Source organism: Onychomys torridus, chromosome 2, assembly GCF_903995425.1.
Source record: "Onychomys torridus chromosome 2, mOncTor1.1, whole genome shotgun sequence".
Classification (NCBI taxonomy): Eukaryota; Metazoa; Chordata; class Mammalia; order Rodentia; family Cricetidae; genus Onychomys; species Onychomys torridus.
This window is the reverse complement of record NC_050444.1, coordinates 167,135,082-167,151,126: the sequence shown is the minus strand read 5'-3', so window position 1 is coordinate 167,151,126 and position 16,045 is coordinate 167,135,082. Positions and strand designations below refer to the sequence as shown.

Here is a 16,045-nt window from a genome sequence, read left to right as displayed (position 1 = left end):
TGTGGCCTCCTGTTGGCACCTTCCGGGACATTCCACCACTCCTGGCCCGTAAGGCTGAACGCATGACGTCTCCCCCTTCTCACCTTTTGGTACATCCCAGAACGTTCCACCGAGACCAGGAGGGGAGGGGTCGGTTCGCTCAGGCTGCAAACTGTTAAGTCAAACCTGGATTTTGAAACGAAGGAGCCAAAAATCTGACTAGAAAGTCAAATTTAGCGAAGACAAAAGCGCTCACAGGCGAACACACGGAACACCCCTGCACCGTACTCTCTGGGTCTTGAATGACGCCGAGTCACGAGCTGTGCTCGCTTTGGTGTGTGAGCGCCCCATGTGGCCACTCTGTCAGAGCCTTCAGGCCGTTTTATCACGGAAGGTTCTTTTGTGGGAAGGTTTGAGGCTGCCTCTTTCCTCAGCTGGAGATCTGCCTGTAAAGCTCTACTTCTCATCAAACCTGCATTTGCTTTTTCCTTGGTTTTTTGAAAGTCAGTAAGGTTTCACCCAGAATAAGTTAAAATGGAGGTTCTTAAACCTTTTCCACTGGAAAACCCTTTCCATATGCAAATCAAACATTTACTGATAATCAACCTTAAATTACAATTCTTTGCTGGCAGGCAGAGGACAGATTGGTCTATTTAGTGAGTTCCAGGACCACCAGGGCTATGTAGGGAGACCCTGTCTCAACAAACGAGCAAAAACCAGTTCCCTTTTGGTATGCATGCAATTTTACCACTTACTAAAGATGAAAGCAAACTGGCTTATGAATAAGAAGGCGTGCTTCTTTATTTTCACAGAAACAATTAAGTCTTGGCTGAATATTTGATACTGCAGGACATGCTTGATTATCTTCAGCATTTTCTAGAGTTGATATTTTGATTTTGTAATCCTCATCGATGAGAACACTGCTTCATTTAAATGGTATAGTACAAATTGGCATAAGTTAGCCCCTAATTAAATGCTTCCTTTGATAATGCTCCTTGGTCATGGCATTTCTTCACAGCTATAGAATAATAATTAAGACATGGAGCAACAGGTATAATTTGATCTCTACAGGAAGGCTAAGGGCTGGGCATGGTGGTACACACCTTTAATCTCAGCACTTGTAAGCAGGACCCCAAACCTTAATAGGAGCCAGACCTTAGCACAATGGACTCCATGATGGAAGTACCATTCAGTACATCAATCTTAGCACATGGATAGCATCACCTATCAAAATGAAAATGAAGCCCTAATCCATTACAAACCTGAGCTATCAACTGAGCCTTTGTAATTAATATAAGCCTCTATGTGTTTGACTGAGGTTATGGGGCAGGAAAACTTCCATCTATATATGCTGCCCAACACTTGGCTCATGGCAGTTAGCAGCCAGCTCCATCTCAAAGGCAGTTGTCGGGATATGTGTCTCTGCACTGTGGCTGGCATGAGACAAGGAAGCCTAGTGTGACAACGTTTGTTTTTGGTTTTTTGTTTGGTTTTTTTTGAGACAGGGTTTCTCTGTGTAGCTTTGCGCCTTTCTCTCTGTAGACCAGGCTGGCCTCAAACTCACAAAGATCTGCCTGCCTCTGCCTCCCGAGGGCTGGGATTAAAGGCGTGCACCACCACCGCCTGGCTAGAACCTTTTTAAAAAGCTTTCTCAGGTCTTATGTGGAAATTCCTACCCCACATTGGGTGACATATGTAGGCAGAAGTTTTCCTGTCCCACAGCCGGTCTCAAATAAACACAGAAGCTTGTATTAATTACAAATGCTAGGCTGATAGCTCAGGCTTGTTACTAGCTAACTCTTACATATAAATTAACCCATGTATCTATCTATACTTTGTCACATAGCTCATGGCTTGTTACCTCATTTTTTAAAATACATCCTGTTGGTTTAGCAGATGGCTGGCATCTCCCCTGACTCTGCCCTTCCTCATCTCATCATCCTCAGTTTGGCTTTCCCACCTAACTTCTTGACCAGCTACTAGCCTGTAAGCTTTTTATTAACCAGTGAGAATAATACATATGCATAGTATAAAGAAGGATTATTCCACGGCATTTCCCCCTTTTTGTCTAATTAAAGAGGAAGGTTTTAACTTTATCATAGTAAGATTATATACAACAGAAAAGTTATTAAGAATTACAGTTACAGGGCTGGAGAGATGGCTCAGTGGTTAAGAGCACTGACTGCTCTTCCATATGACACAGGTTCAATTCTCAGCACCCATATGGCAGCTAACAACTGTTTATAATTCCAAGATCTGACACCCTCACACAGATGTACATGCAGGTAAAATACCAATATACATAAGATAAGAATAAATAAATTATTTAAAAAAAAAGAATTACAGTTACAATATCTAGTCCATTTGTATTTGACAAAACTAGAGAAAACACTCAATTATCTATCCTATCTTGGTGAGTCTAAAGTTTTGTACCTAATTTACTTTTTATTATAACTAAGGAAAACTAGTCTTCAACTCCATTAAGGACTCAAGAAAGGTGAAATGTTATCTAATGTCAGGAACAACAGGCTGTCTGGAAAGTCACCCAAAGTTCCTCTGTAACATTGGGGCATCCAACTTTGGCCTACATGCCAAGCATATCTGACAGACTTTCCTGTGAAGCAGGGAACTTTGAAAGACTGTCCTACCTTGTCTTTTTTGCTTCCTACTGGTCCAGTTTGGACAGTAACTGTCAGCAATGAGGCAAGGATAGTTTCTTTGCCTACATGGCTAGCTTTTTCCATAAAGAAAACAAACTCCATATGGAGTTTCTTCAATGACCATCATCTTTTCTGAAGTAGATTGGTGCTGCCAGCAACAGATATGTCTCACTGTAATAAAAAGACTAAACAAAAATGTGGCAGAGTAGTAGTTGGTGAGATGGCTCAGTGGGTAAAGATATTGCCAAACCTGACAACCTGAGTTTGATCCCTGGAACTGACAAGACAGGAAGAAAATTGACCCCTGATTTATTTACACACACACACACACACACACACACACACACAAAATAACTAACTAACTAACTAACTAACTAAATAAATAAATAAATAAATAAATAAATAAAATAGGGGCTGAAGAGATGGCTCAGGCACCTGAAGAAACATGTACACATAGTCAAAAATAATAAAATTTTATCTTAAAAATTGAAGTGAAATGATTTTTTTTTTTTTTTTTTTTTTTTTTTTTTTTTTTTTTTTTTTTTTGGTTTTTTGAGACAGGGTTCTCTGTGAGCTTTGCATCTTTCCTGGCCTGGAACTCACAGAGATCCACCTGCCTCTGCCTCCTAAGTACTAGTATTAAAGGTGTGTACCACTACTGTAGAGAGCCGCGTGTAGCCGCACCCTAAAGATGGCTCTGGCTTCTACCCTCTGTCTTCCCGATGGCAAACACTCTTTATGGTAAACAGTTCCTTATTTGGCTATGGCTGGATTCGTGTGTTGCTGGCATATGCGTGAACCTGTGGACAGTGCCCACATGGCTGCTTGGGGTTGGCAGCCCAGCCCTACTTAGGTGCTGGGAGAGGCTTGCCCCAGGAGAGAGACACAATGCAATTAATCAAAGGTCTAAATAAACTATGATGAGAAGGATCCCGGTGTCGCGTCTTCCTTGCTGGTCGAGGTGGGCGCGACAAGTGGTGGCCCGTACGGGGACAATTACCACGGCTCTCTCCGGATTCAGAACTCATTTACAGTCAGGCGGTATACCGGTAAGTCCTCAGAAAAAACTGAGGATCCGCGACAAAAGCGGGTAACGCTCACCTGTAGAAGGGAGAGCGGGATAGCAGAGCTGCGATAAAAACAGACGGGTAATTCTAGAGCCGCGATAAAAGCGGTAATTAGACAAAACAAACAGGGAAACCGGAGGGCTGGAGCAATTCTGCAGAGGCTCTGAGAAACCTCCGAGAAACTTCTCAAATTGAGGAAAGAAAAAAAAAAGTATACTAACATGGGCGCCTCCTCCTCGCACCCAATTTTTTTGGCTCTTAACGAGCTGCTTCTCTCTAAGAAACTGAAAATAAAAAAACGCACCCTAGAGCGATTTCTGGAACAGTGTGATATAATTGCTCCTTGGCTTGCAATTTCAGGAAGCCTCATAGTGCCTTCCTGGGAGAAATTGGGAAGAGACCTAGATTTGGATTGCAGGTGCAGATCGCAGTATCATAGCTAACAAAGATTGGCCTTGAGGTTGGCCTATACAGGCTTCCTCACAAACATTGCAGGGACTGGGTTATGCCAGTGTTCCAAATGTTAATGCAAATTTATTAAATTGACAAGATTCCGAAGGTCACTCTGGCGTTATGCAACCCTATGTCCTTGAGCTTCCAGTGTCCCTCTGGGGGAGGGATCTTATGAAATCCATGGGCTTTCAGTTAAGTAATGAATACTCCAAAGAATCTAAAAATATTATAAAAAACATGGGGTGTCATCCTGATTTTGGCCTGGGAAAATTTTTACAAGGCAAAAAGGAGCCAATACAAACAGTACCTAGGAAACCCAAACAAGGGTTGGGTTTTTCCTAGGGGCCGCTGAGGAGGGCATTCCCTTATCCTGGGTAACGGAGGAGCCAGTTTGGGTTCCTCAGTGGCCACTCTCCTCTGAGAAATTACATACTGCATATCAATTAGTAAAAGAGCAATTGGAGAAAGGGCACATTAAACCCTCCCTTTCTCCCTAGAATACACCCATATTTGTCATCAAAAAAAAAAAATCAGGAAAATGGAGATTGTTACATGATCTTAGAGCTATAAATGAACAAATGAGAATTATGGGACCTGTACAGCATGGTCTTCCATTGCTGTCAGCCTTGCCTGAAAATTGGCCTATTATTGTGGTAGATATTAAGGACTGCTTCTTTTCCATTCCACTAAATAACAAAGACAATGAGAGATTCGCTTTCACTTTACCGTCCATTAATCAAGAGGAACCTGATAAAAGATATCAATGGGTTGTATTGCCACAAGGCATGGCCAACAGTCCTACAATATGTCAATTATTTGTAGCAACTGCTTTAGAACCTTTGAGAGCACGTTTTCCAGGCTTGAAATGCCTCCATTATATGGATGATATACTGTTAGCAGCTAAAGAAAAAAACATTCTTCAAGAAGCATATAGCTCACTTGTAGAACTGCTAAAGCAAAAGGGACTCTGTATTGCCCCTGAGAAGGTGCAACAGAACAAAGTTGTCAATTATCTTGGCTCTAAAATAACTAAACATCATATCATGCCACAAAAGATAGAGTTAAGGAAGGATCATCTTTACACATTAAATGATTTTCAAAAATTATTAGGAGATATAAATTAGATAAGAGAAAGTTTAGGAATGGCCAATTATGAGTTAAAACCATTATATGATATTTTAATTGGAGATGCAGCCTTGGATTCACCGAGGCAATTAACCAGTACAGCCCAAGAAGCCTTAACAAAATTAAAAGATAAACTACGAAGAGCTTTTCTTCAAAGAGTACAAAATAATGAAGATATTACCCTATGCATTCTGCCTACCCAGTTACAACCTACGGGAATTTTATGGCAAAAAGGACCCTTGTTATGGATTTATACTAAAATCTCACCTACAAAATCAATTGAGTATTATCCTATTGCTGTGGCATTACTTGCGCAACAGGGTATTCAACAATGTTTACAATATTTTGGGACATCACCACAAATGCTAGTTGTTCCTTATGATTCTACTCAAGTCAAGGTATTATATGCTGCCATAGATGATTGGGCAATTCTGCGTTGTACCTATCCAGGACACATAGATTGCCATTATCCTAAACATCCACTATTAACTTTCTTTAAAGAACATCCTGTAGTTTTCCCTAAAGTAACTACTTCAAAGCCCATTCCAGGAACAAATGTTATATTTACAGATGGGTCTAAGACAGGCTGTGGTGCTTATATGGTGGATTCTAATGAACCTGTAAAGCATCAATTCTTGCCAGGTGCACCTCAACAGGTGGAGCTTTCAATAGTTCTTAAAGTTTTCAAGGCTTGTCCATTTGCATTTAATTTAATGTCAGATTCTAGTTATGTTGTTAATGCTTTAAAAAGCCTTAAATGTACAGGGCCCATCAAATCTTCTAGCCCGGTTAGCTCATTATTTGGCCAATTACAAAAACTGATCTGGCAATGTAAAAATCCCTTTTTTATGCAACACATCCGTACACATACTAGTCTGCCAGGTCCATTGGCTAAAGACAATGATATAGTAGACTAATGTACTAGACAGGAATGGATGTTTATGGCTTCTGCCATACAACGAACACATGCTTTCCACAAAAAATTTCATGTTAATGCAAGGACATTACAACAAAAGTTTTCTATCTCACGTGCAGAGGCACGAAAGATGGTACTAGATTATTCCCAATATGTCATTTTTCATCATCCTTCTAGATTAGGAGTTAACCCTCATGGTTTGCTCCCCTTAAAAATATGGCAAATGGATGTTACACACATCTCTAAATTTGGACATGTCAAATATGTACATGTATCTATTGATACCTGTTCTGGAATCATTCATGCCACCCCAATGACAGGAAAAAAAGCCTCTCATGTCATTGCTCATTGCTTAGAAGCTTAGACAGCATGGGGTAAGCCTCAACAATTAAAGACAGACAATGGTCCTGCATATACCAGACAGAAGTTCGCTTCCTTCTGTCAACAGATAAATATGCAACTTGTACATGGCCTACCATATAATCCACAAGGTCAAGACATTGTGGAACATGCTCATTGCTCCTTAAAGGAGTTGCTTCAAAAACAAAAAAGGGGAATAGGCTATGGCCGTACCCCTAAGGACAGACTTTCTCTTGCATTATTTACTCTGAATTTTTTGAATTTGGATGCTTCCAATTGTTCTGCTGCAAATTTATCTAAAAAGTTGTCTAGTTATCTTTTAGGTAATTGGACTGGAGAGTTTGATAACCTGATGGACCAGCTGAGAATGGCTATTGTCACGGTGAATTCAACTCGAGTGGATACCGGACTGGTGGAGGGATTGTCTTCCTGGATTGCTACAGCCATGGATCACATAAAGGAGTGGGCGGGAATAGGAGCCCTAGTAGGTTTACTGGTGCTCACCTCCCTAGTATGCTTATGGTGCATTTGTCTCATTAGGATCTCACAGCGTCGCCATGCAGCCATGATTGTCCAAGCCTTTATGGCCATTGATGCAGGACAGTCCCCCCAAGCCTGGTTGGCTACTTTAAAAGATATTTAGGCACAAGATGCGAGGCCTGCGCACTGCACTTGAGGTTATGATACACTGACCTCAAGAAGAGCAAGTCTGATTGCATGTGGGTTGGTACCCTAACTCCCACCTCTGTGAAAAGGGTATCGGACGGGTCTAATGTTCTCTGGGTGGACGACGCCTGGACAAACATTAGTACATGTTCCATTTTAGCAGAGATCAGACCTCTACTCTTGCCTGTTGCTTTGTAAAACAAAAAGGGGGAAACTGTAGAGAGCCGCGTGTAGCCGCACCCTAAAGATGGCTCTGGCTTCTACCCTCTGCCTTCCCGATGGCAAACACTCTTTATGGTAAACAGTTCCTTATTTGGCTATGGCTGGATTTGTGTGTTGCTGGCATATGCGTGAACCTGTGGACAGTGCCCACGTGGCTGCTTGGGGTTGGCAGCCCAGCCCTACTTAGGTGCTGGGAGAGGCTTGCCCCAGGAGAGAGACACAATGCAATTAATCAAATAATTAAATAAACTATGATGAGAAGGATCCCTGTGCCGCGTCTTCCTTGCTGGTCGAGGCGGGCGCGACACACTACCACCCGGCAAGCGCTCTACCACTAAGCTAAATCCCCAACCCGAAATGATTCTTTACTGCTACAGAACCCCCTGAACATTTAGAAGGCAACTCTATGTTGCCTAAACTTACTTTGCAGAGCTGGACGGTGGTGGCGCATGCCTGTAATCCCAGCACTCAGGAGGCAGAAGCAGGCAGATCTCTGTGAGTTCCAGGCCAGCCTGGGCTACAGAGCAAGATCCAGGACAGGCACCAAAACTACACAGAGAAACCCTGTCTCAAAAAAAAAACCATTTACAGATTTCTCAGATCTTGAAATCTGCCAAGGCCTGTATCTCCCAGATACAGATTCCTAACTTACAAAGAAAAAAAAATGTCTGTTTTAAACCTCTTTGATAATTGGACTATAAAGATCTTAATGCTTTCATTTTAAATTTCTTTAGCTGTTTTTTTTTTTTGTTTGTTTGTTTGTTTTTGTTTTTGTTTTTTAAAGCTGGGCTTGGTGCCCCAGGGCTGTATTCCCAGCTACTTGGGTGGTTGAGGCAGGAGGGTCACAAGTTTAAGGCTTGCCTGAACCACAGAGTGAATTCAAGGCCAGTCTGGGAAACTTAGTGATACCCTGTTTCAAAAAGCAAAAACAAGACTGAGAATGTAGCTCATGGTAGAGTGCTTATTTATATGTATACCTGTTTTAAGAGAGTGTCTCTCTCTTGGGGCTGGAGAGATGGCTCAGAGGTTAAGAGCACTGGCTGTTCTTCCAGAGGTCCTGAGTTCAATTCCCAGCAACCACAAGGTGGCTCACAACCACCTGTAATGAGATCTGGCACCCTCTTCTGGCCTGAGGGCATGCGTGCATGTGTGCAGACAGAACACTGTATACATAATAAGTAAATAAATCTTTGAGAGAGAGAGAGAGAGAGAGAGAGAGAGAGAGAGAGAGAGAGACAGTCTCATGTAGCACAGGCTAGCCTCTCAATCTTTTTTTTTTTTTTTTTTCAAGACAGGGTTTCTCTGTGAACAGTCCTGGCTGTCCTGGAACTCACTTTGTAGACCAGGGTGGCCTTGAACTCACTGAGACCCACCCACCTCTGCTTCTGGATTGCTGTGACTAAAGGTGTACTGCCACCACCCAGCTCTCAATCTTCTTATGTAGCTAAGGATGACCCTGAATTACTGATTTTCCTCCCCAAACCTCTTGAGTGCTAGGATTACAGGTTTGGGGCACCATTCCTAGTTTATACAGTTCTGGGGATAGAACCCAGGTGTTCTTGAATGTTAGGTAAACACTCTTCTCCAAGCCAGCTCAGGTATTGACTTGACCTCTGGTATCTTGCTGCTTTCCCTCTACACAGAGGTGACAGGATTTCTCTTGGAGGCAGACAGCAGGGAAGGAATGAGGCTATGCCTCAGGTAATGTTCTAGGAGGCCAGGCTGCTGACCTTCAAATATTAGGAAGCAGGCAGTTCCCAAGGGTAAGACTTCTGCCCTGAACCAGGAGGCAGCCCTCAAGGGGAGTGGGTGATAGGACCAGCTTGGGTCTGTTCTTATTTGGGCTCAGTACTGAGCACAGCCGAACACTCTAGTGCTCCTCACTACCCTTTTATTGTGATCACGCTATGTCAGAAAATCAGACATTTGTGTCCTTCTACAGCATCAGAATTTGAGAAGCAGTAAATCCAAAAGTTGTGTCAATTTTCTTGGCTTTTCCAGCTAATAAAGATTGAATCTGTTAGATGTCTCCCATTGGCAACCATGAGTTTCTTCTTTAGTTGTTTTGGAAAGTGGTTCTTTTTTTTTTTTTTTAAATAAGACTGACCAATCATCATGGCAAACACTTTTTTTTAAAATAAAGGATTTATTTATTTATTCATTTATTATGTATACAGTGTTCTGCCTATAGGCCAGAAGAGGGCACCAGATCTCATTGTAGATGGTTGCGAGCCACCATGTGATTGCTGGGAACTGAACTCAGGACCTCTGGAGGAGCAGCCAGCCAGTGCTCTTTAACCTCTGAGCCATCTCTGCAGCCCATTGAAAGTGGTTCTTATATAGCCCAGAACTTGTCTTGAACTTGCTATATGCCTGAAGATGACTTTGAACTCATGATCCTCCTGTCTCCAACCTCCCAAGTGCTATGATTACAGGTATGTGCCACCACATCCAGGCCATTATTCCAATCTTAATTATTAATATTAACACTTAGATTACATATTACTTTGTTTTGGGTTTTGTTTTTTCTTTCTTAAAAATTAATTAATTATTTTTGGTTTTTCAAGACAGGTTTTCTCTGTGTAACAGTCCTGGCTTTCCTGGAACTCTCTCTGTAGACCAGGCTGGTCTCGAACTCACAGAGATCCGTTCTGCCTCTGCCTGCCTAGTGCTGGGATCAAAGGCATGTGCCACCACCACCAGCTGGGTTTTGTTTTTTCAAGACAGGATTTCTGGGTGTAGCTTTGGCTGTCCTGGAAGTCACTCTAGACCAGGCAGACTGACCTCGAACTCACAGAGATCTGACTGCCTGTACCTCCCAAGTGCTGGGGTTAAAGTTATGCATGGGATTAAATAAACACTGGGTGTTGCTTGGACACCATGCCTAGGCCTCCAGCAATGTCTAAAGGGCTGGTGTGATCCCTCTCTCAGCTCTCTCCTCTCATACCTTTGCTTCTCAAAGCAAAGAAGGCCAAGGGTCCAAGGTCAACAGCCATTGGCAGGAGTGTGGATGGCCCTGGGAGCAGGTCTCTAACACTTCTGATGAGCCACCTCTTTGGCTTAGAGTCTTTGGGCAGTGCTGGGTCTGTCTCTCAGCCTCCAAGTGTCCTTTAGGCCATGGAAGGGATGCAGGCTCTGGACAAGGAGACTGAGTTATGGGTCCTGGGTAATGTGGGGCTGTCACATACAATGAGTTTGAGGAACACTGGCACCCTGCTAGGAGAGACCCTTCACTTCACAAGGTGAGGCCCCAGGTACTGGGTATGTTCCAGCAAACAACAGCCATTCTTGCTGTCAGTGGGTTCCTGAGTCCTTCTGACTACTATTTGTGATTAGCACCCTCAGAGTCAGTACTCATGGCAGTTTGGTAGGGAGGTAAAAGGTATGTGGACCTAACTAGAAGTGAACCTGAGAGTCTTGACACTGTCATTGTCCTAACAAGCAAAGGGAACCTAAACAGAGCAGGTAATGACTACCTGAGGCCTGGGCTGGCCTACAAGGTGGGTGTATAAGGGCAACTCGCTGGCCGTTTGCTCAGCACAGGCCTGCTTGTCTTGAGAACCATGCTGGGACCTAGGCAAGTCTGTATAGAGGCAGGCACCGCAGGGGTCATAGTTTTCTAGTACTTAACAAGCTCTTGACACACAGGCAGTAGACTGGAATGCAGTGCCCACTACATCCAGGCTGCTAGGACTGGTAGAGGTTTGCCTGGCTTGCAGCTACCTCAACCTAGACTAGGTATTTGGATGGATGGTGGGTGAGGGTCGGGTGGCTTCCCTCACCCCCTTGCAGCACTGGGACTCACTTCCACTTTGGTCTCAGTGCTTTTCCTGATGACAGTGCAGCCTGACTTGAGGACACTACACCTGAGAGGTTGATGGCCATGGTCTTTGGCCTTGGTAGTTACTTTTCTATGCTAGCTTTGGGTACTACATGTGACCTTCTCTCTGCAGAGGTGGCTGTACCCCTCCCCGCTAAGATACCATGCTATATTGCATTAGGGTGGGCATCTGGCCAACCCAGAATCATGGTGCTATCAGTGAGGGCAAGGGTTTCTCTTGTGGATAGGGTGGCCTCTGGAGACTATGCTGGATGCCCTTGAGACTTGGAATTGGTTACAAAGAGACAGAGAAAGCTGCTACTTAACCTATTTTTTTTTAAAACAAGTTTATTTATTGAAAGAATCTGAAAATAGTAATAAGGCCTTCATTAACAATTAACAAATTTTAAGATATTAATATGAAACATTAAGAATTTATGTGAAAACTCCATGTGTTCTAGATCAGTCTGGTAGCAGCTGTTTCTAGGCTTGTCAACACTTGCCTTTTAGATGCGTGACCCACACTCCAGACCCTGCTCTCCTCTGGGTCACAGCAGAGGCCTACTGTGCTCAGAATCACAGATGAACAGCACAGATCTTGGGGACAAGCTACCACAGCCTAACAGCACTGAAGCCAGACATCTTAGGGCTCCATTGTTGAGTTGTGTCAACAAGAGCCTTGTAGGTCCTGACTTTAACGGGTAGAAGAAAGCTCAGTGTGGTCAGCGCTATAGAAGCTGGCAAACCCTTTCCAGCAGCATGAGACAGAAACCGGACTTCATCCTGGAAGCCAGAATGGGCAGTCCTCCCTCCCTACTGCTGCTGTAAGAGGTGAAGACAAAATTGAAAGCAGATTCCTAACTGAGGCACCTTGGCTGACCACTGACTCCACAAAGGCTCCAGGGCCTGTGTGGCATCCATGTGTGTTACTTGGGTTACATACATGCGCTGCATATAGGGCTCCAAATGGCTGCTGCTCAGATGCAAATCTAAGACTCTCGTGGAAGGAGGAGGGCAGGCCCACAAGCCTGATGTCAATAGTGAGTTGGTCTCAAAACCCTTGTGGCCACTGTGTAAGGGAAGAGTGGAAACACAGACCCGTCCTGGACCCAATGTAAACACTGGACAACAGGCAGTCCCCTCTAAATCTTCACAAAGCGTGTACAAGAAAATATGTACATAATCACTTCAGAAAGTTTAAAATAACCTCTAAAAAGTGTACACAGGACTTCAAATGTCTCAGGAGCTGCTGCCCTGCTACTGAGGAATGTGATGCTGCTGGATGGCTGTGCAAGGTGTTGCCTCTGTCTGCTCTGGAAGGAGTCAGAGGCCTTGGGCCAGACCCAGAGACACCTAGCCATCACACACCTTGCCAACCCCTAGCAAGGCTGCCAGGTGACCCCCGAGAGTTGTGGGGGAGGTACAGGTCCTGGGGAGAAACACTGCAGCTAACGGAGGAGTTCTGGCTGAGACATTTATTTCAGTATCCAAGGGAAGGTCAATTCATTCTGACCCCTCAGAATTTCAACAGACTGATTTATGGGAATTCCTGACCTGGGATCTCAGGGGGCCCATGGGAGAGATGTAGGACACCCAACCCAGTTCTCATTTTGCTTCTTTAGAAATGAAAAAGAGGTTTAAAAACATTAAAAAGCTGATCTGTTCTTCAAAAGGCAGACCCAAGCTCTCCCAGCAAGGCAGGCAGAACACAGATGCCTGGAAAGCCATGTGGTTTGTCAAGGCTAGGTCAGCCAGAAGGCCAGCAGGAGAGCAAGAGAAGGAAGGCCCCCAAGGGCTTGAGGGCTCAGGTTGGAGGCTGGGAAGTGAGGCCTAGCTGTCCTCCTCGTCCTGGTCCTCATCCTCATCCTCTGGGAAGTGAGCTTGCTTCTTTCGAACATTCCAGTGCAGACACTGGGCAAGGCTCTCAAACCAGTCACTCACAGGGTCACACACACAGATAGAGGGCAGCGGGTAGCAGGAGGTGGTAATGCTGATGCTTTGAAGGGAAACAGAAATATGTTTGGGTAAGCCAGGTACTTTTTCAAGTGACAAACTGTCCTCCTTAGGCCAAAGCCCTCTCCCAGGGCCTCACTGTGTCCTAATGCAAGCAGCCACTTTGGATCCTGAGGGGTACACAGACACAGGCTCTGCCCCTGCTGTCACTGTACTGATAACCTGACTCCAGGTTTGATTCCCAGGGGTCTGGGCAACTTCTCCTGAGGTGAGGCAGGGTGGGGATTGGTGAATGACCAGACAAATAGATAAGCAGCTCTGCTGGCCTATCCTAGATCCTGTGATAGGCCACTTTAACTGTTAGGCAGCACACCCACACATCCAGGAAGATGAAGGGGCTAGCTAAGTCAGTGCACGTGCTATTTCTGAGGCTGTGCAGTGAGTGGGCTGATGGCTGGCTGTGGCCCTTTCATCTTCAGGTGCTGCAAGCCATAGGCAGTACCGTAGCCTTGCTGGAGGTGACTCCCCTAGATGAGACCAGGCCTGTCTCTGGGTGTATGACAAGAACCGAGGGACAGGGCCTTGCTACAAGCCTACTGCATCGATACATGACCATGCTTTGTAATAGGCCACCCACTAGTGATTAATACCACATGATAGAAGACAAGGTCAGCCCATGTCCTGCATTGCAGCCCCACACCTGTCTCCATGGCGTATTTCCTGCCTCTTCCGTCCATCAAAAGACACCCATGCAGTGTTCCTGGCTTCCGGTGACAGCATAATCTAAAGGGGTGAAACAGGAACAAAAGTGGGCTCTAAGCATGAAGGGTGTATTTCCAGCTCACTCTGGGTCCTCCTGAGTTCCTGCAGGGTACAACTTTAGACACATTTTGTTGCTTTAAGAGTAGTTGCTACCTCCTAAAAATATAGCCATTAGAACTCATATTAGTAACAAACTAGCTTGAGTGGCCTGTGATGGAGGTTAGAGAAAAATGAGGCTGAGGCTGGGCACTCAGAGATCAGCCAGAGACCAGGTCAGAGGCTTTGTGGAGGACACTAATCAGAGGTCTTTCATCACATGGAGACACTTATGCCATTCCCTCCCAATGGACCATCCCTACTTCTTGCAACCGAGGGCCCTGCATGGAGGGCTGGCCAGCTCTCTGTGTCACCAGAGACCATGAAGAGGTAGGGCTGACATATGAGGGTGCTGGGAAGTGGACCTTTTGGAGGTGGCAGGTGCAACTGCTTTCTGCTGGCTCAGGGTCAAAAGATTCACAGACCAGAGGAGATACAGGGAGACTGCTCTGACCTTCAGCTCGACCCCTGCGGGGACCACGATGGGCCGGAATGACAGCGAGTGGGGGCAGATGGGTGTAACCATGATGGCCGGCACGTTGGGGTGGACCATGGAAGCCCCGGCTGCAGCTGCATATGCTGTGCTGCCCGTCGGGGTGGACACGATCACTCCTGGCAGGGACAGGGTGTAGGCATCACTCTTGGGCCCATGTGGGATTCTCGGGTCCCCAGGTGCAACATGGGCCTTACCATCGCCCTGCACAGTGGTGATAAGGTGTCCATCCAGGTAGACATCTACGTTCGACAGGTATGAGGAGGGGCCTCTGTCTATCACCACTTCATTCAAGACCTGGAAGAGATGGCAAGGCCATGCACTGCACTCAGAGGTCATGGCTCTACCATACGCAGTTAAGGCTTACCACAAGTTTCTTATCCTGTTGTCAGGGATTCCAGTCCCGAGTTCATCCCACCCTGATCCCCTCCTTGGGAGGTGAGGTTAGTTAGCTGGGGACTTCTCCACAGACCTGGTACTGCATGGCCTGCTTTCCGCCCTCTGTGTCCAGGCCGTTCTCACTGAGGCCATTATGGATGGCTATCTTCTTGTCTCTGAGCTCTTTCACCACCCTGACCTTCAGCCGGCTCCTCAGGATAACAGCGGCATTCCCTGGGGTCAGCAGGATCCAGCTCAGGGAGGCTGGGGCCACCTCCAAGGAAGCTGGGACCCTTCTCCTTTATGTTCCTATGTCAGTGACCTTCAGTGTCTTTCACCAAAGCAACCCTGAGCAGCCTATGTGCTGCCAGATTTCCCACTTTAGTAAGGAGTGTTTGAAAGATCTGCAATTTAGAAATCCCCAAATCTTGAAACTGCATCATTAAATAAAAATATTAAAAACAAAACAAAAAACCCAACAACAATAACCAAGAGGGCTGGAGACATGGCTCAGTGGTTAAGAGCACTGGCTGATTTTAAAAAGACCCAGTTTCAATTCCTAGCTCCCACATGATGGATCACAACCATCTATAACTCCAGTCCCAGAGGATTCTACACCTCCATGGACATAAAGCATACATGTGTATAACAGACATACTTGTAGGCAAAATAATCATACACATAAAATTGAAAAACAAAAACAGCATCAATAAAAACCTAACCAAGAAGGAGGGAAAGCCTGAGCTGTTTTGTGAGATCGAGAACATTCCAACTTACCCTCTATCACCTGATTCACTTGGGATTGGAAGTTCTCAAAGTTGAATGGGGTCAGAAAGCCCAAGGAGCCAAGGTGGAAGGCCATGACAGGAGGCACACTGCCCTGTGGGTGAGGAGACCAGGTGACATTGCTAGGTTACCCAGGAACTACTAAACTGTCAATAGCTGTGGACCATGGGGATGATCCAGGCAAGAGGTTACAAGAGCCAGAACAGGGTAGGATGGTGCTCTCCCCAAGAAGTGAGAAAAAGGTGGGAAGGGCCAAAAAGAAACAAAAGCAACAAGACCAGACCAGCTCACTGGTCACACAGGAAAGAT

The 16,045-nt window shown here is 45.2% G+C and overlaps 2 protein-coding genes across 2 annotated transcripts in view; both read right to left on the bottom strand.

Annotated features, from left to right (window-relative positions):
• The window catches only part of LOC118578333 (solute carrier family 35 member E2A), a 35,152-nt gene extending 34,866 nt beyond the window's left edge, over positions 1–286 (bottom strand). Inside the window, exon 1 of the mRNA XM_036179195.1 lies at positions 84–286. The gene's annotated coding sequence lies outside the window, so the exon portion shown is untranslated. The remainder of the gene's footprint in view (positions 1–83) is intronic.
• An 11,310-nt stretch (positions 287–11,596) lies between these two features.
• The window catches only part of Nadk (NAD kinase), a 26,305-nt gene continuing 21,856 nt past the window's right edge, over positions 11,597–16,045 (bottom strand). Inside the window, exons 7-12 of the mRNA XM_036179091.1 lie at positions 15,728–15,830; positions 15,045–15,184; positions 14,770–14,869; positions 14,534–14,691; positions 13,922–14,004; positions 11,597–13,264 (exon numbers count right to left, since the gene is read on the bottom strand). Of these exons, the coding sequence (XP_036034984.1) occupies positions 13,099–13,264; positions 13,922–14,004; positions 14,534–14,691; positions 14,770–14,869; positions 15,045–15,184; positions 15,728–15,830 (750 nt within the window). The 3' untranslated portion in view covers positions 11,597–13,098. The remainder of the gene's footprint in view (positions 13,265–13,921; positions 14,005–14,533; positions 14,692–14,769; positions 14,870–15,044; positions 15,185–15,727; positions 15,831–16,045) is intronic.